This window comes from Meles meles, chromosome 5 (assembly GCF_922984935.1).
Source record: "Meles meles chromosome 5, mMelMel3.1 paternal haplotype, whole genome shotgun sequence".
Classification (NCBI taxonomy): Eukaryota; Metazoa; Chordata; class Mammalia; order Carnivora; family Mustelidae; genus Meles; species Meles meles.
The window spans coordinates 121,346,280-121,364,897 of NC_060070.1; the positions used below are offsets into that span (position 1 = coordinate 121,346,280).

Sequence of the window (18,618 nt, forward strand, 5' to 3'; positions counted from 1 at the left end):
TGTGGGGTCCAGCTGCCACGGGGAGGGAGTGGTTGAGTCGTGTTGCGGAGGACCATGTTCCCCTCAGCTCGGATATGCCCTCCAGCTCATACGTCTTGTCCCCTCTTCAGCAAGACCTTTCCCTGGCTTTGGGGTCCCTCATACTGTGAGGGCCAGGCACCCCACTCCTCAGAACATGCCTCCCCTTGCCGCCAGCCAGACACTCCTCAGGAAAAGTAGGGCGTGGTGAGAGGAGAAGAGAGAGGGACATCAACCTCAATGGTAACTTCTGAGCTCTTGAAAAACTGCCCCTTGGAAAGGCAGCGGCCCCCAAGCCGCCGTCCTGGGCTCTATGAGGGCAGGCCTGGCAAAGTCAGGTCCCGGATGTGTTCCCCGTCGGGACCAGGGCTGGCCAGCTGTGGAGTTTGGGCTGAGGGCGCTTCTGGCCCGTCTGCTGCTGCCCTCTGCTGGGGGAAGGCCCGCTCGCCTTCTCCCTGAACAGGCGGGCTCATCGGAGTTGGCCAGTTCCAGCCCGTGGTGTGAAGGACACGACCACATGCTTACACACACGCACGCACGCACTCATCTGCATGCTCACACGTCTGCTCCATCCATGACTGCATTTTGACCTCAAAAGGCTGTTTCTTCCTGCAGCCATAAAGTTGCCATGCTAACTAACCACTGCCAAAACCTTCTGTCTCTGGCTCAAAGACCTCTTACGTAAGGCTGGTGGCTGCTGACCGCAGTGCTTAGAGAAAGGTGGGGAGGTGCGGGGAAGGGGGTCAGAGGTGGGGGAATGTGCACGTCTGGATGGTTAGCGGTATCCAAGATCCTGGATGCAGCTTCAAGGGGGTGAGGTCCTGAGGGAGTTGGGCGATGCTGCTGGAGCCATTATTAGCCACGCCCAAGGTCCCCAAGGACCTGGGATGCTGTTATAAGGTCAAGACAAGGTAGGGTCAGGGAGGGAGAAGTCTCCAGCCTCTGCCTCCCCCGGAGCAGCCCTTCCAGTGGCGCTAGGATTCTGGAGTCATCTTTGCCCCATGCGTCTCCCGCCCTGACAGCAAGCTCAGAACATTGCTGCTGTTGCTGCTGCTGCCGCCGCTAAGGACATTTGTCAGTGGCTGAAGGGCTTCTAAACTAATAATCGCTGTATTAAAATCGCATTTGGTTCCCAAACTGGAGGCACATTGGGAGATTTTAAATGTTAAGAGAAAAGGAGAGAGACAAAAGAAATCTCTCAAAGGATAAAATCAGCCCCGAAAGAAGTCTGTGTGATAGAGGAATATGAAGCATTGCTCTGGGGTTCTGGGGATCAAGCCTTCCCTGGGGAACAGACACTTTGCCAAGCCCCATATCTCAGCCACGGCTGAGAAGGTGAGCTGTGACATCCGCCAGGGCTCGGTATTGATCCTGTTGGGCCAGGGGGTGGGGAGTGGCCACACACACAGAGGGCACACCATCCCACGGCCCTTGAGTCATTTTTAGAATGGATTTTAAAACATGGCTCCCCCCCCCCCAGGAAATAATCTCATGCTTTCCCAGCCTGGATGGCCCCAGATGATACACAGACATCTGCCACATGAGAAATTCCAAAATCCTCCTGCCCATTACGACCTAAGCAGTTTTAAATGGTTTTTGGGTCCTCAACTCTCGAACAGATTTAAAAAAATGCTCCCTCGGGCATCACAAAGACATTGAATGGTACTTGTACCAAACCTCTGGCTCCAGCAGGCCTGCAAAATGCACAATAGGACTTCAGAGGCGAGAGGGCAGGCCATAAACCATGCGGCCTTTGAATCTGCAGCCGACCCTGCCTATATGGCAGTCTTCTTTTGATACAAGCTGCTTCTTAATTATCTCTTCCCCAGAACACTTCCCAGCACCCCCCTCACCCCATCAGATTTACTGGGATGCGATGCTGAAGGCTTCCTTCCACACCTCACCCTCTCAGGCAACCCCCTCCTCCCTGGCCTGAGCAGGAGTCAGACAAGCTGGGCACCCCAGGTCTATGTGGCCAGGCCCCCTCTAGGCCTGCGAGTGAAGCAGGCCAGGCTTACCACTGCTTACAGCCTTCCCTCTGGTCTCCTGGCCGGCCCAGGCCACTTTCCTGTTGCTCCACCCCCACCGGAGACAGCCCCTTCTCAGGCCCTGTTGGCCTACCCCGCCTCAAGACTCCATCCAGGACCCGTGACACCACACCCACCTTAGGAGACAGCAGTACCTCTGCTAAACTCTTCAGCTAGGACTCCATTTCAGCATAATTTGTTCCCTACGAGTCCCCCTGTGATACTCATTATACTTTTAGTATCCGCTGATTGAGAAAATGGATGAGGATTAAAACTACTAGAAGCTCAATAGCGCCTTGAAATGAATTTGTATTTTGGTAATCACAGACGTGTTCGTGTACATGTGAGAGGTGATCACGCTCTGAGGGTCCTACTGCTCTGGTCTGAGGATGACGCTTGTGGCGGTGTAGCGTTAGGAAGGCCGTGAGGGGCCCGCGGGTGGGAGCCCTTCACCCTTGGCCCCGTGAACCCACTCTGCTGAGTGGCCCTCTGGACCGTGTCCACCGGATGTGAGCTCCAGCGAGGCAGGCCACAGGGGCACACAGAGTGGAGACGGCCTCGGACAGGACCCTAGCCCTGAGATCTTTAGAGGAGACAGAATGTTCTCTAGCTCCCAAGTGTGCCAGTGGCCTTTGCCATCTCAGCCCCTCAGTTTCTCCACCAGAGAGGGACTCTCTTCAGAAATGGAGATGGGGACTGCAGAGCCCGTGACCCCAGGATATGCTTCAGAGGAGCGGCTCGTGTCATACAGGGTGCATTTCTGCAGGAAGTCTTTGAGTGCCTGGTTCCAGTGGGGTCCCTTCCAACTTCCGGGCTCCCTGCTGGGCATCCAGATGTGGACACGAGGCCGCCCGCCTCACAAACAAGCCCTGAGTCGCAGCGGTCTCTGAGAGCAGAGATGTACCTCTCTATCAGGCTACATACATATCCAGCACCTTCCAAGGCAGGCCAGGGAGAGAGGACGCTGGCAATGGCTTGCCCTCCAGGCTCCCACCGGCAATGGCACTGGGCGCTCCCATCCGCATTATGTCGGCGGAAGCAAGTCATGGGGCCACGCCTACCTTCCAAGGGCAAGGGAAGTGCAATCACACCACATCCCTGCAGGAAAACCCAAGTGTTTGTGAACAGCACCGACAAGGACCACAGTGAGCCAGCTTGTTTCCAGATTATAGGGAGCTGACAGGCTTTCATAAGACCAGGTTCATGACGAACTTAGTCTAAGTTGGAGCCGGTAGAAGTCTGATTGGTGGCCTCATCTGCCATCTTCCCTAAAATGCGAGCAGCAAGCTGGAACGGGGCGTATCTTCTGTAATTTCTAATGAACTTGGGTTCAGCCTGGGGCAAAAGATTACATACACACGGATTCTCGGGGAAGAAAAGGTGCCAGCTGCTAGTGATAAGCCAGAGGCGCTCATCCACCTCAGCCTGGTGGCCTCTGTCTCTGTGTCTGGCATCACTCATACCATCATCTGTCCCCACTCTGGAAGCCAAACACAACTGCAGGCCCTGCTGTCCGCAATCTTCCTTTCAGACCGGGGGCAGGCTGGCTGTCACCCGGGCCCCCTGGAGCTGCACAGACACAGACAGCCCCATGGGGCCTCATTCAACCACCAGCTAGACAGTGGGGCCCATCAGAAATTTCAGCCCTTGAGTGTCCTGGAGTGAGCCCAGAGTTATTTCATTCAGGATACAAGCCACTGGGGCTCCTGGGTGGCTCAGTGGATTAAGCCGCTGCCTTCGGCTCAGGTCACGATCTCAGGGTCCTGGGATCGAGCCCCGCATCGGGCTCTCTGCTCCGCGGGGAGCCTGCTTCCTCCTCTCTCTCTGCCCGCCTCTCTGCCTACTTGTGATCTCTCTCTCTGTCAAATAAATAAATAAAAATCTTTAAAAAAAAAAAAAAAAAAAAAAGATACAAGCCAGTGACAGGATAGGATGCGGGGACCTGGGCCATTTGTCCATGACTCCTGGGGAAGGGGACTTCTAGCTGAGTTCTTCTGGCTGGGGGCATCTCGCTCTCTCCCCTCCCTCCCTCGCTCTCTCCCTCTTCTCCCTCTCATGGAACACCAGGGCAGGATGCTAAGTGAGGGTCCAGCTGTGGGGCTATGAAGGGAAGTGTGGGCTGGAGAGAGGACATTTGTCTCCCTCTGACGCACTGAAGGGAGACCAGTGTACTTAGCAAGGGTGTCAGAGGGGGCGTAAGGTCCCGTCTTAGGCAGGCGCCTCACCTGCCTTCCCAGCACCCGAGCTGAGTCAGTCCTGAGAATAACCCACGCAGTGACAAGCCTCGAGGGGTGGGGATGCTTGGGAAAAGGACTTCACAAAGGAATGCTGTGCGTTCTGTCATCTGAGCATCGTGACAAGGCTGTGGCAGTGGGTGGGAAACCAAGACTCAGACGAACATTACCAAGTTCATCCCAGGGGCCTCAGCAAGCTAGTGGGAACACTTGGGACAGATCTGGGTTCCTGACTCCCTGCCCAGTGCTCTGAGGAAATAGGGCACTGATCAAAGGCCAAGGCCCACACCGATGACAGATGTTCCTCTGTGTGGCAAAAGGAAGGTCTGTGTTGAGAGAGATCTGTCGGCTTGAATTATTTATTTGGAACTTAAGGGGGAGGACTGAGAAAAATACAGGTCTTCCTTAGCTCATTCCAGTAGAGCAGAAGACTGTACCCAGTGACAGAGAGAGACAACCTTGGGAACAGAGGGTCAGCATCAGTGCTGAGGGGAAGCCACAGAGTGCCTCCTTGCGCGGCAGCAGAGCCCACCTGCCTAGCTCAGGTACTGACGCCTCTGCCTTCCATCCTCCCCCTGCCCCTTCCCACCGACCCATGTCAGAACCACAGACCACAGAGCTCAGGAGCAAGACGACCCTCAGAGATCACCTCATCTGTACCCTAAGGTGAGCCCTGAAAGAAAGAGTCTCAGTTTCCCAACGTGCCGGGTACAGACTTTTTTTTTTAAGGAAGTTCTTTGCGTAACATTGGACTCAGACTCACGACCGCAAGATCAAGGGTCACACCCTCTATCCACTGAGCAAGCCAGGTGCCCTAAATCTAGATTTTTTTTAGAAGTACAGGCTGATTCCCAGCAGACACCCTATCACTACTGACCCACCCTAAGTTTGCATTAGGGAGACAGGAGCGTGAGGAAGATGGGTACACAGGAGGGCTTGCCTGGGACGTCCCCTGGGACGCCGCCTGGGACGCCACCTGGAGGCGTCAGCATGGCTGGGCAGTCTTAGCAAGGCCGCACCTGGTTGGTTGGTGCTGGGCCACCTGGGTTTTTCTCTCCTACCTTCCTTCTTGCCTTCACCACATCTGCCAAGTAGGACTGGGTTTGCCAAGCAATTGGGCTACCTTGTCCTGTATCAGCTTGTCCCTGCACCGATTTCAGATTTGCTTCTGCATCTAGATGCCTCCTACTGACTTCTCAGCTCGTGGCACAGGCTCCAAGTGGGGCTCCCTCCTTGCTGTCTGGGAGCAGACCCGGGGTTAGGTCGAGCCTGCTGCATCAGCACAGCCCCTCGCCATCAGGCCTCAGGCTCCCCCCACCCTGGCCGCCTGGCCCGGCCACCCTAACCTCCCAGTCCTGCTCTGGCCATACGCGCAGCTCTCAGAAGCCTCGTCCTCCACCCAGCAGAGCAAATGCACACACCAGGCAAAACACCTCCCCCTTCCTAGAGGGGCACTCTGTGGCCTGAAAAACGGTAGCCAGTGAGAGAGAGAGAGAGGGAGAGAGAAAGAGAGAGAAACCCCTGGGGGCAGCAGGGGGTCTCTCTGAGCTGGGGTCCTGTATAAACTGATAGGCACTGCACGCATGGAGCCGGCTGGCCATGCTCATGGTTTGCACTGAAGGTCGTTTAGAGCGTTAATCACGGCCAGGGCCGCCTAGCTTGGTGGCATCTTTGGCCGGGAGTCCAGCGGAGGAGAGAGTATTAATAACTTGGCGGTGATGGGCACCCCTGTGGGAATGTCCTCTCAGACGGGACAGGACGAATGTGGCCAGAAGAGCCTCCCCTCACAGTGTCTCCTTGGGCATTCTCCTGAGACAAAGTCAGGGTGTCTTTCAGGGCTATATTTCCAGCCCAGCGTTCCAGCAAGCCTGCCCTTAGGGAGGAAAAGGGAGCGGCCGGTCGTAAGGAATGAGGTCCCGAGACCAGCAGTCCCCACTTTCCTCCTGCCTTGCCCCTGGCCTGCACCAGAGCCCAGTCAAGGCACTGCAGGCCCCACTTCCCTCTAAGTGGTGGTGAGAAACACGGCCTTCCTTCCAACCTAGAGCTGTTAGGAAAATATGACCACCAAGGCAATAAGGCTAGATATAATTACGACAAATCACATTTATTGAGGACTTAGCTCTGGGCCCTGAGCCAATCTTTTCACGGGCTCTATCTCAATGTTGTCCTATGTCCATAAAGTATCCTTATTATTTCACTTTACAGATGGGGAAACTGAGGCCCAAAGAGGTTTGGTAACTTCTCAGAGCCACATGGCAATTATGTCGTGAAGACGTGATGCAGACGGGTTGCACAGCTGTGCTGTACAAAACCGAAGCTTTGCTGTGCCCCCCGGGCCCCTGCGAGAGGCCAAGCACCCTGACAGCAGGGACTCTGCTCTCTCCTTGGGCCTGCGACCAACGTTCCCAAAGGCAGGTGGGAAACACATATATGAGAAGTTAAACACAATCTCGGCACTCTGGAAGCCTACGGTTGTGTGTGTTATTTGATTTTTCAAAAATGTTAAACATAGGACGGGATTCAGAGAAGTCTATCTCTCATTCTGGCTCCCCAGAGCAACCGCAGTACTAGTTTCTTGTAATGGATTACTCTAGAAGTGATGGAAGCCTCTGTACAGTCTTGTTCTAGTGGGTCGTGACTGGGAACTGCGGGTCCTTCCACTCCTCCCAGGACCCTGTCTCCTTCACACCATTTCAACTTTCCTCCTCTGCTTTCCAGGGACCCCCCTCCCAGGCCAACAGACAGAGGGAAAGCTGTGCTATGACGGGGATCAAGGCCACTAAGAAGACAGCTGAGCCCCACTGACGGCCCCGCCCCCTGTCCGGGAGCAGCCTAGGCCTTCCTCTCGCGGACACATGGTTGTGCAGGACAGCACAGATGCTGGGGAGGACAGAGTGGGCGTGCGGCTAGAGCCCTTCCTGCACCAGGTCGGGGGACACCTGAGCGTGATGAAGTACGATGAGCACACCGTGTGCAAGCCCCTCATCTCCCGGGAGCAGAGGTTCTACGAGTCTCTGCCTCTGGCCATGAAGCGCTTCACCCCACAGTACAAAGGTGAGTGTCCCCGGTGGCCGGCTGCGGCTCTGTGCGCCATCATGCTGCCGTCGCAGGCCAGGCTCCTGGATGCCCCCGCCCCCCACCCCCACCACCTCCCCAGGTTGCCATGGAGGCAGGCCCCCTCCCCACAGCCAGGCTGGCCCTCGCTGTCCTAGTTTCTCTGAACTCTTCAAGCCTCCAGGCCTGGAGTCTAATACCATTTGGCATTCCTACAAACGAGCTCAAGACACTAGGCTTCGAGGAATTGAGTATGGAGTGAAATGATACCATGGCCCCACCCTGCTCTGCTAGGGCGTCTGTTCCGTGCTTCAGGGGTGCCATGGCTGGGTCCTGTGACTGGGGCTGGGGAAGACAGGGTGGGCGAGGCCTCTTGCCCCTCCGTCTGGAGACCCAGGTGGATGGGTGGAGCCTCAGGCCTGGGTCAGGGCGTGAAGGAGCCGGGACCTAACATGTTTAGGAAACAAGAATTCCTCATTCTCAGGTAGTGGCCAAGCCGGGACCATGGGCTGCGCTCCAGGTAGAGCTGGGGAAGCGGGGCACGGAGCCGTGTGTATTCTAGATCTGAGTACTAGGTGGGTTCAGGGCGGGGTGAAGTCTGGCTGGGGAGGGCCGCCATCTGTGGGCCTCCAGGCAGGGGTCCTCTGGGCAGCTGGCCAGCATCCACGAGGCAGGCCTTCTGTCTACACCCAGCCTTCAGTAAATGCGGCTCACAGGGCTCAGGGCAAGACTGCCAGCCGTGAGCCCCTCAATGGGACGAGTCCTCAGAAAAAAGATCTCTTTTAAAGGTTTCTAAATGGTGTAACTACAAGCTTCTGCCCTCAAATATGCATCTGCAGTAAAAGGAATGATAATATCCAAATGTGTCAGTCGAAAACTTACTTGCATCTCAATGATCAAAATAACCAGGAAAAATGGGGCCTACCTCTGTGGGTATTTCTTAGAGTTTGCTCTGGGACTGACCAAGGATGGTGTAGGGGTTCACATGCAGATTCCCAGGCTCCCTTCTACCCCTGTGAACCAGAACCCCTGGGGGCAGGGCCCAAGAATCTGTATCCAGCATTCAGACTGAGACCCACTGTTGGCGGCCAAGGCCTTGGGCCCCAAGCACCGCTTCAGTGCCGGCTTGCCAAGACCTTCTGAGAGTCTGAGATGAGGCCTGTGAGCACCACACGCTGGGAGAGAGAGGGGCAGGTGGCTGGTGTGCGGCCTGTGCAGGCCTCTCCTGGGGTCTCTGGGGCCGCAGGCCGGGGTTGCCCCTCCATGTGGGTCACTGCTCATGTCATCAGAGCACCCAATGGAATGAATGTCTGTCCTTTCACAACGGAACTCAACGTAGCAAAGGGGTGGCAGGACCCTGCGTGGGGGGGCCTCCTGCCCACAGCATTTCACGCCTGTTGGACATGGCTCTGGAGCTGAGACAGATGGCCGGGGTGGCCACAGGCAGAGCAGGAAAGTGAAAGAGGCTGCTTGGTCTCCAGGACCCCATCCCAATGCCCTTCCTGGGTCCTGTCTACCAGTGCCCATTCTCTGGGGGAGGAAGGAAAGAACAGCACTCTTGGGCACTAGTCTACTGTCCAGACCCCTACTCTAGCCTGCCTCCCAGGCTAGGTCAGGGGGTCATCTAGCCCAATAAGGAGGGGATGTGCCTTGCCCAGAGTCACTCAATGAGTGACCTCAGGTCAGGGGGACTTGAATGCCCACAAGGCTGCCACAGGGATTTCCCCCAGAGAGGGGCTGTTTCTGTAGTGGCCACTGTGTGTCATGGAGCACAGCCTCTCCGTTTTCACTGCCCTGCACTGTGATGAAATCAGAGAGCGCTGAGCAGGGACGTCACTCCCAAGACTAGCCTCCCCATGCCAGGAGCTTGCCCAGACCTTTTGCGGGGCTCTTAGGGCAGGACAACATTTTGGACCTGCATCTCTCTGCCTCCGAGTGTACCTGTCAGCTTTGGGTGAGCAAAGACATACTCCTAAGTCTGGTTGGTTTGATGAGCCAGATTCATATTATACATGCCGGCGAATAAATGCTCTCATGAGCTTAAAAATAAATACATGACAGAACATTTCTGGAGGCTGGGGAAGCTGCTTGGCCAAGCCGAAATTGCTGAGATGCTCTGGGCATGGCAATTGTGGCAGTAAGCACTCTTGTCTGCCTGGCTGGCGTGACTGCAGGCAAAACTCTGGCTGTCCCCCACTACCCCCGGCCAGGCAGAGGTGGCAGAGTGCAAGGGGCCCATGTCCCTCCAGGCCCAGCTCCCATGGACACACAAAGCAAGCCAGAAGGCAGGCTGGGGCCAACACAATCTTGACTAAAAACCGAGCCAAGCCCCAAGGACTCTGGATTCCACTGATCGGCTGCTTTGGTTTAGAGAAGGCAACCTGAGATTATCTGCAAGGCAGCAATCTGCTATGCGTCTAGGGCTTCAGAGCAAAGTCTGGGCTGAGCTGGAGAGAGATGTGGGACAGGGAGGAAGACAGATAGGTGGAGACACAGAACCAGAGGCGTGCAGGAAGACGGAGAGGCAGGGACACGATGTCTGGCTGGGTAGCTCTGACAATATGAGAAATAGAAATGATTTTTGGATTTTATTGGTTTTGGGTTATTTTGCACCTCTCCTCGCCTCCATTTACTGAGACAGTCAGATCTGATGAGATCAGACAAGAGCTGGAGCCTAGAGAAGCAGGAGAAGGTCACATTTCTTGTCCTTCCGAGGAGGCCTCCTGGGGCTGGGGCTCCCTAAGACAGTGGTTTCTGGTGAGCGTGGCCCAATCCCACAGTCCCACAGCGGGAAAGGCCAGAGGGTGAGCCGAACTTTACAAAAGACCCAAAAGGGCCGTGCCCTTGGCTGGCACACCGTCCTGGGCTCCCCAGCAGCCACGAGGCTCCAAGCTCCCCAAGGACAAGCACTGAGGCTAGCGCGCTCTCCTTTCCCCACGGTGGAGGGGTGGGCTCTGGGGCCAGGGTCGGCTCCCAGGTTGGCCCTCCCCGGAGCAAGCAGAGCAGCTCTCCTGCCTGAGGAAAGAGGAACGGCAAGGGAAATGCCGTGTCCTGGGGCTTCTTGGCACTCCCACCCCTCTGAACCAATGACCCTCTCAAAACAGGTTTCTCTGTTCGCTCCCACGGAACAGAAGGGCCGAACCAATGTGCTGAGAACACAGCAGGAGCGTTCCTCATCCACACACAAGTAAACACAGCACGACAACACCGGAGTTTCCAATAAAGTCCTCGACTCCGTGTTACAACTTGTTCCCTCTTCCATAGCATGTCTGCTGTGGCCTTTCTCAGAACTCTGCCCCTTACTGTGTGACCTTGGGCAAGTCATTCCATCTCCCCAAGTCCCCGTGACCATGGGCAAGGGCCTCGCAGGCTTGCTGTCACTCAGTGGTAACAGATGAACACGGCACTGATTAGCACGACTGCAGTTCCTTCCCCGACCTGCCATCAGCCCCCCATACTCCCAGGCAGAACCCCTGGGTTCCAGGTAAACAACAAAATACCAGGTTCAAGGATAATATTATTAGTCATATCATTATTAATTCACAAGATTCAGGGGCCTGAGATGAGCTGAGGCAACGCAGAATTTTTTTAAGAAGCTGGAAAGAACTGAATGTCACTCTCGGGCTGCGAAATTAGGGCACCGGGATCTGAGATGACAGGACTAGCCCAGAGAGGCCGCTGAGCTAGGCACAGATGGCCCTGAAGAGCGACTTGCTGAATTAGAGAGCAGCCCTGGAAATGAGCGTCTGCACTGACCAGCCTGGGCAGGGACGCAAACAAGGAAATCAGCTGCCTTGAGCGCTGGTTCAGCAAAAATTACCACTCGCGCTGAGAAAGTGACCAAGTGGTGGGGGGAGAAAATAAATACCTGAGGGGGACCTGATCACATGCAGCCCACCCAGGTCAGAGCCCCAGCAGGCAATGAGCGATGTGCCGAACGGGCTTTAAATGAAGAGAGTTTTCAAAAGGACGGCTTGTAGCCATGCACGCAGGGTTAAGGGAACTGGGGGCGATGAGGCACACAGGGACCAGCGCCCCTGAAAGGCTGTGACCACCCCTAGGCCTGAAGGGAATGGGGCCACGGACCCAGCAAGAGGGAGGCCACAGAGGGACAGGACCACGCTGTGGCAGGGAGGAAACCAGTGGGATAAACACCTCGATCTTTCTCTAGCCCCAGCCCATCTCTTGCCGACGTCCTCCATTGGCCCAGCCCCTGGGAAATCAGGGGCGCAGAAGTCACTGGTACACTCCACAGGGTCAGCCTGGCAGGCACAAAGCAGATTGGAGACAGGTGCAGGGTGGCCTGGAGGGAGGAGGAGCCACCAGAACAGTCAGGGATCAGCTGCAGGAAGAACAGGGAACCGAGGACTCCAAAGCTACCTGCGGGGCTATCTCCCGTGCCACCCGCAAGAGCATAGCTCCACCTCCAGCAGAACTCGGGCGAGGCCGGGCACCCATTTAGGGCGGATGCTAAGCCGCATGGGGGAAGGCCCGGACTATGCCGCCAGAGCAAGAAATCCAACAGGGGTGACCACGGAGCCGTTGACATGCGTGCCAGACCTAATTACCCGACCTGGCCCCTGTCCCAGAGAAGCCAATTAGCACGTTTGTTCACTGGGTCTCCTCACACTCTCCACGCTCACAGTGACCAGAGCGGGTTGCTGTGCCTTGATTACAAACACGATGGGCAAGAGTTACCGTAGCTGGAGAAATCCCACCAGCCTCCTGTTTCCTATCAGAGAACCATGTTCCATCAGTAATATTCATGGGCTGTGTGTCTAACTGAAGGAGATGGCGAGCATCCATGTTGAAGCCAGGATGGTGGGTAGGGGAGAGGTCTAAAGGATGGGGACAGAAAGGCCGAACCCAGGAAGGCTGTCTGAGGCAGGCTTCCTGGAAGAAGCTGGTCAGACAGAAAGGGAAGGGAGAGAAAGGATGATGAAGGAGGCACAGGGAAGTTATGGGATGGGCCCCAACTTCCCTCACGGCCTCCCTGAGGCACAGGGGCCCTCTTTGTGGAAGACCGGCTCCAATTACCCGGGGCTGGGCCCCACTGGAACAGCTCTGTTGTGCCTGGGAAGGTGCCGGTGTGCATCAAGGAACCATAAGGTGAGAACAAAATGTATGGGGCCGGCTTTGTTCAAATCTCAAAAGGGCAGAGAGATTCAGGGAAGGAGAGCTAACGCCCTGACCAGCCCAAGGCTCTTTTCTGCAGGCTCCGCGGCCCGGGGCTCATTTTGGAACAGTCCCCGTAGCTGTCCTGGAGAGAGCAGTTAGGGAAGGGGGAGGGGGGGTTGATCAGTACCCTTAAACTGCAATTCAGAAGGATGTCACCCCTTGCAACATGTCCACCAGGTAAATTCCTTCTGGTTTCCCCCCTTCCCCTCCCCCCGTGTGCTCTGCAGGCACCATCACGGTGCACCTCCAAAAAGACAGCCGAGGCCATCTCAGCCTGGTGGCCACCCCGCTGAAGGAGAACCGGGGGCCCTTCAAGGTCTCCACGGAGTCGGCGGCAGTGGCAATATGGCAGACGCTCCAGCAGACCACCGGCAGCAGTGGTGGCGCCCACCCCCTCGTCCAGTGGCAGCTGGCTCACTCGCTCGAGGAGAGGTGAGGGCCTCATGGCAGGATGACAGCTAACCTAGCAGGGACCAGCTCTGCTCCCACCTGCGCCAAGGCCCACAGCTTCCCGACAGGGCCGAGGAAGTGACACATTCCCAGGAAGGCTCCTTCTAGAAACATCCAGGCTACCAAAGGCAGGCATGGGTTTTCCTTTACGCGGTTTTAGAGGGAGGACTCCGCGACGTATTTATCTGAGAAGCTGCCACATACGCAGGGTCCTATACGGAGCAGGCATTCAGCACGTACTTGTTTAATTAAGTACTTGTTTTACGGAGACCGCGCAGTGTCTCCGGGTGGGGGTAGGGGGAATACAGAAACCCAGAAAAGTTGACGCAAGGGAGAAATGGCTAATGGCAGTCCGAATTCACCTTTCCCCAGCAGTCAGGAAGGGACAAGGAGAGAGGTCAACACAATCCCCCTGCACCCCCCACCCCCACCGTGGGATCTCAGAGACCAGGCAGCTCAGGGCACCCAAGTTCCCAGAGAGGTCTCCAGAACCTCTCTGATAATGTTAGCTGACCTTTCTCAGATGAAAAGGACCCCTGGGGACTTATAAAACATTTATAGGAAACAAAAGGGAGCTAATACAATGAAAGTGCCTCCTTTCCCCAAGGAGCACAGCAGATCTAATTACGTCTCTTGGCTCAGCATCAGGAAGCGGTTACGTATTATCTCCATTTCACAGATGGGGAAGCCGAGATGCAGAGGACTGGAGAGAGGGCAGACCAAAGATCCAGGATTCCCGGCCCTAAGGGCATTTTGAGGTCTCAAGGAAATAGTGACACGACACACTCACAGCCTAAAACCCCAGCCTTCTGATTCCAGGCAGGGTTGCAGAGGAATCCTCCTGGAGAGTGCAAGAGGAATCCAGATCACTTACACATGAACTTAAACCACCTCAGCCCTCTGAGGAAGCGCCAGGCTCTAATGAATTCTTCTGGGGTTTGGAGAGACGCCCTGCCAGGGCTGCAGTGTGGCCCAATCTGGTGCCCAAGGCCTGAATGGGGCAGCAGGGGCACTCTGAGGCCCTGTAGGCAGCGTGGAGAGCAGCCAGGGGCCGTCCCCATCAGAGCCCAGCCCAGGAGAGTCCTGTCGGAGGGACGGGCACCTTCCCCCAGCCCTCTGGCCACAGCTGCTAGCCATGGCTGCTCTGACTGCCGTGTGCTTCCCTCTCCCACAGCCCGGCCACGTCGCTCCTGAGGTCCGAGTTCCATCTCAATGCCCCAGTCTCCACACTCGTGGAAGACGCTAAAGGGAACCAGGCCGAGAGGAGGAGCTTTAACCCGTGGGGACTGCAGTGCCACCAGGCCCACCTGACCCGTCTGTGCACCGAGTACCCAGAGAACCAGCGGCACCGTATCCTTGCCAGCACTCCCTGCTGCCTGTCAGAGGCTGGGGCCGGGGGGTGGGGGGGGACAAAGACAGGCAGACAGGGGAGCAGGGGTGGGAGGGGGAGACACAGACACGGGGCCAGGACAGGGGTGGGCAGGGAGAGACCAGTGCAAGGGAGACATCGAGGCATAAGCCCTCAAATCTGGGACCTAGAAGACATCTGATCCCTCCAAAAAATAAAAAAAGAAAAAAGAAAAAGAAAATCAGAGAATATGGGGGAAGTCGGACTGGGAATTAAGCTGAATACAGTGCCCATGGCCAGGCCGCTGGCTATGTCGCTGCTCCCACCTGGGCAGAGGGGCTGGGCTGAGGGTGTCTGCCGGCAGACAGGAATGATGACAGCCGTGCTGGGCAGGGGTGGCAGGGGGCTCAGAGGGCTGGGTGGGTTCCCCACACCCCAGCCTCCCTTCTAGCCCTCCAAATTCTCCCCGCAGATGTCTTCCTGTGGAGCTGATGGGGTGCGGGGGTGCAGGGCCCCCTTAGGGCAGTGCCCGAGAGGGAGACTCTTAGGGGAGGCACTCCCCCCTACCACCTCAGGCTTCCATGTTCTCAGTGAGTACATTTAGGCTTGAAATACCCCTTTGTCAATGCTGGGCTCCTTCCTGCCAACGGGTGACTGGTTCCACAGTATTTACTAAGACACATCTGCAACCCTAATCCCTAAGAAGCTTTTGCAGGATAATTACTCCGCTGAAATTAATATTCCTGCAACTCATCTCCAAAGCTAACATCAACCCACTTCTCCCAAAAGGTATTGGCCCATTCAGTGACTCGAGGTTTTAGCCTTATGATTTTCTGCCGTAAAATGTAAATTGGGCATGGCCTACCAGGGATTTCACGCCTGCATTTAAATTTCAACCTCGGAGCAGAAAGGAAAAGGAAAAGAAGCTCCCAGAGTCATAAACTCCCCCTAAATAAATGGACTTCTTAAAGCAGCCTGCTAGGCCAATACCTTGCATTCTTAAGAGGGGCAATGGGCTTGTCCGTGCGGAGCAGGGGAGAAGGAACGGCGCCCCAAAAAGGGGGTCCCGGGCAGTCACGGGGCCGTGTGAACTGCCTCCATGAGGGCCGCAGCCTCCCAGTCCGTAGAGCCTTCCTGAACTTAGCCTGACCAGGGTTTCTGCTGCTGGAAAATGTCGTGTCACAGTACAAGCACCCCTGTATCCTGGACCTGAAGATGGGGACCCGGCAGCACGGGGATGACGCGTCCGAGGAGAAGAAGGCCCGTCACATGCACAAGTGCGCGCAGAGCACCTCGGCCTGCTTGGGTGTGCGCATCTGTGGGATGCAGGTAGGCGGCAGAGGGCCCGTCGTGGGGCTGGGGGTCCTGGCATATCCACTGCAGACACCACCGCCCACAAAGCCAGCCACACAGGAGGGTTTGCGGTAGGTGGAATTCCCCAGTGGCCACGTGGGGCCTGGCCACGTGGAGAGCAGACCTCTGGCGACAGTGGGTGAGCAGGGGCTGGGGCGAGAACAGAAAAACAGCTTCTCTGTGCACTCCGTGGCTTCCTTGGTCTCTGGAAGGGTAGAGCTGAACACTCTCCTTCTCAGGGGCCATAAGGCACTCTGCTCTTCGAATTTCTACTCCATGTCTTCTGGGGATTTTTTGCTGTCCTGGTTAAAGGAGTGGGAAGGTCGTAGCCTGCTCAGCTGAGGCAAAGGAACAGTTAATTTTTTTTATTGCCCAGACTCTACCCCATTTTTGCAGCTCTGACGTGGCTCATGGCAGGGGCTACAGAACCGGAAGAAATCAACTTTCCCCCACTCATTCGCTCTTACCATCTATCTCCTCAAAGCAAAACCAGACACTGATTTGACGGCACACGTTGAGGCTTTCCTTAATTGAAACTGCCACCCCTTGAAGCTGGAAGTGGAGTCTATAAATTTGTTGCACAGATGTCCCTCGGAAGGCTTGGAATGCAGTCCTCAAGAGAATGGAGTGTGATGATTCGGGGTGTAAGCGGAATCTCTCTCCGGACCTCCAATCTTCTGAAAACGATCTGATTTATTTAGACAGTGACAACTGTCATGTGTTTATGATGGCTAATTTAACAGCCCATCTCCCGCCCTCCAAAGCAAGTCTATCACAGCTTTCCGATTTTTTTTTTCCTGCACTGGTTTTCCACACACATACCACGTAATCTGAAGGCGGGAAAGACCTGAGAAAATGTCTTGGCCACGTATGGGCTGCCCTTCCCAGATGTGCCAGACAGAAGTGAGCCAAGTCATGGCCACGCCAGCCACTGGCCTCAGTACAGCCTCTGAATGAATGGGAGCAGCTGCCACTGTCCCCCCATCAGCATCTTCTCCATCTGCTTCCTTCTGGTGGCCAAGACATGACAGGGGAGTGGGGGAGAGGAGCTGGTGCCAAGTAGGAGCCACCAGCCCCGCAGAGCTGCTGCGAACCTCCTTCCCGTTCCAGGCTCCCCTCGGCAGCACTGGCTGCTGGAAAACCCCATTCCTTCCTCATCCAGCCTATCTTCTTATCGTTTTATCTTCAGTCAACCCTGCTCTACCCCAAAAGCTGTGATGGTTTCCTTAGAATTTGCAGAGAAAGGACTTTACAAATTTTATTAGGGAAAATTGAATCTAGTTGGCTTTCCAAGGCCATTGGCTGAGATCTCAGATTCCTGCTAAAGCGTTCTAGCTTGGGTTTGCTAATATTTGAATTGAAGAAGGCCAGGAGCCAGGGTTTAAATCATGATTTGGAGGATGACACTGGAAATTCACAGCAAAGGTGATCCAGAGCTTTTCGTTACGGGTGGAGGGTCACCTTCATGGGGTGAAGGATATGTAGACCTTGGATTCCTATTAAGGGCTTGCAGAGAAAGCAGTTTAAAATGTGAAAGTTCCCCTGGCGCTTGATGGAAGATCATCCCTCCATTCATTTCAGCCATTCCTGCTCTGCATCTCCCGGAAATCTGTTTATATATCACACTAGCTTGTAACCCTGCAACCACAGCAGTTAGCAATTCTTCACGTTTTCTCTCTTTTTTTATTATCAGGTTTATCAAGTTGATAAGAAGCACTTTCTCTGCAAAGACAAGTACTATGGAAGAAAACTCTCCGTCGAGGGCTTCCGACAGGCCCTCCATCAGTTCCTGCATGACGGAACCCGCCTCCGGACAGAGCTCCTGGAGCCCATGCAGTGCCAGCTCCGTGCCCTCCTCTCGGTCATTAGGAGCCAGAGTTCCTACCGGTTCTACTCCAGCTCTCTCCTCATCATCTATGATGGGCAGGAGCTGCCAGAAAGGACGGCCCACGGCAGCTCTTCCGGAGGTGTCAGCAAAGTTGACATCCGGATGATCGACTTTGCCCACACAACATACAAAGGCTCCCGGGACGAGCACACCTCTTATGATGGACCAGATCCGGGCTATATTTTTGGCCTAGAGAACCTCATCCAGATCCTGCAGGATATTCAAGAGGGAGAATGAGGCTTGTTGGGCCTATCGGATTTTTCTAGAGTATAGTTCTCACAAGGGACCTACTGGTAGCCAGGATACTCTAGGCATGGTCAGATGTCTTTTTGTGATAAATGCTAGCCACATTCAAGAGCCACACAGGGCAGGGGATATTATTGGCTGCTGCAGAAACCAGCTCTGGAGGTAATTTCACATCCTCTGGCATCTTCTGCTAATGCCGGTCATCCAAGGCTGGACAGCCAGAGTGAAATGGCACCATCATGGAGTACACTGGAGGGCTGTGGCATGAGGGAGAAGCCAGTGTTACAGTAAGGTTCTAGAGAATTTGCATTGAAAAATGCTTTTTTGTTGTCATTCTGACGTCTTCGCAAGCTGTGAGGCAAAAAACTCTACTTGAAGAAGACCAGAAGAGTGAGGTCACGAATGTATGTTTTTTTCTGCTCACACGGGCAGCCCACCCCAAGAGCAGAGAGAGCTCACGAATGACTGTCTTATCTTCCTAGGAGGCATTTCGGTGGGGCAGGAACACATGGGACTGATCTGCCCGTCTTGCCAGCTTCCTACCCAGGGTCTGAATGGGCAAGGGCAAACCACACACAGCCCTGGCAAATCGAGCCCCTGGATTCTCCATTTCTGCCTGAGGAGATGAGGGTCTCTCGGCGGGGGGGGGGCCTGCCGAAAGGATGAGCCATGCTGTTAAATCACACTATCCACTTTCTATTTATTTATTTTGGGGGTGGGGTGGGGAGTCGGGAGACAGAAGCCTGAAGGGCCAAGAAATCCAGGCGCAATGTTTACAAGACTGATGGACAAGTGTAAATACGGAACAAAGAGCAAGCAGTT

The 18,618-nt window shown here is 55.3% G+C and overlaps 1 protein-coding gene across 1 annotated transcript; it reads left to right on the forward strand.

Moving 5' to 3' along the window:
* The first annotated feature begins 7,134 nt into the window (after positions 1 to 7,134).
* IP6K3 (inositol hexakisphosphate kinase 3) lies at positions 7,135 to 18,117 on the forward strand. The gene is made up of 5 exons (XM_046004193.1): positions 7,135 to 7,333; positions 12,739 to 12,943; positions 14,136 to 14,311; positions 15,463 to 15,638; positions 17,356 to 18,117. The coding sequence occupies exons 1-5, from the start codon at positions 7,135 to 7,137 to the stop codon at positions 17,785 to 17,787; spliced, it is 1,188 nt and encodes a 395-aa protein (XP_045860149.1). The 3' UTR covers positions 17,788 to 18,117.
* Positions 18,118 to 18,618: the final 501 nt, after the last annotated feature.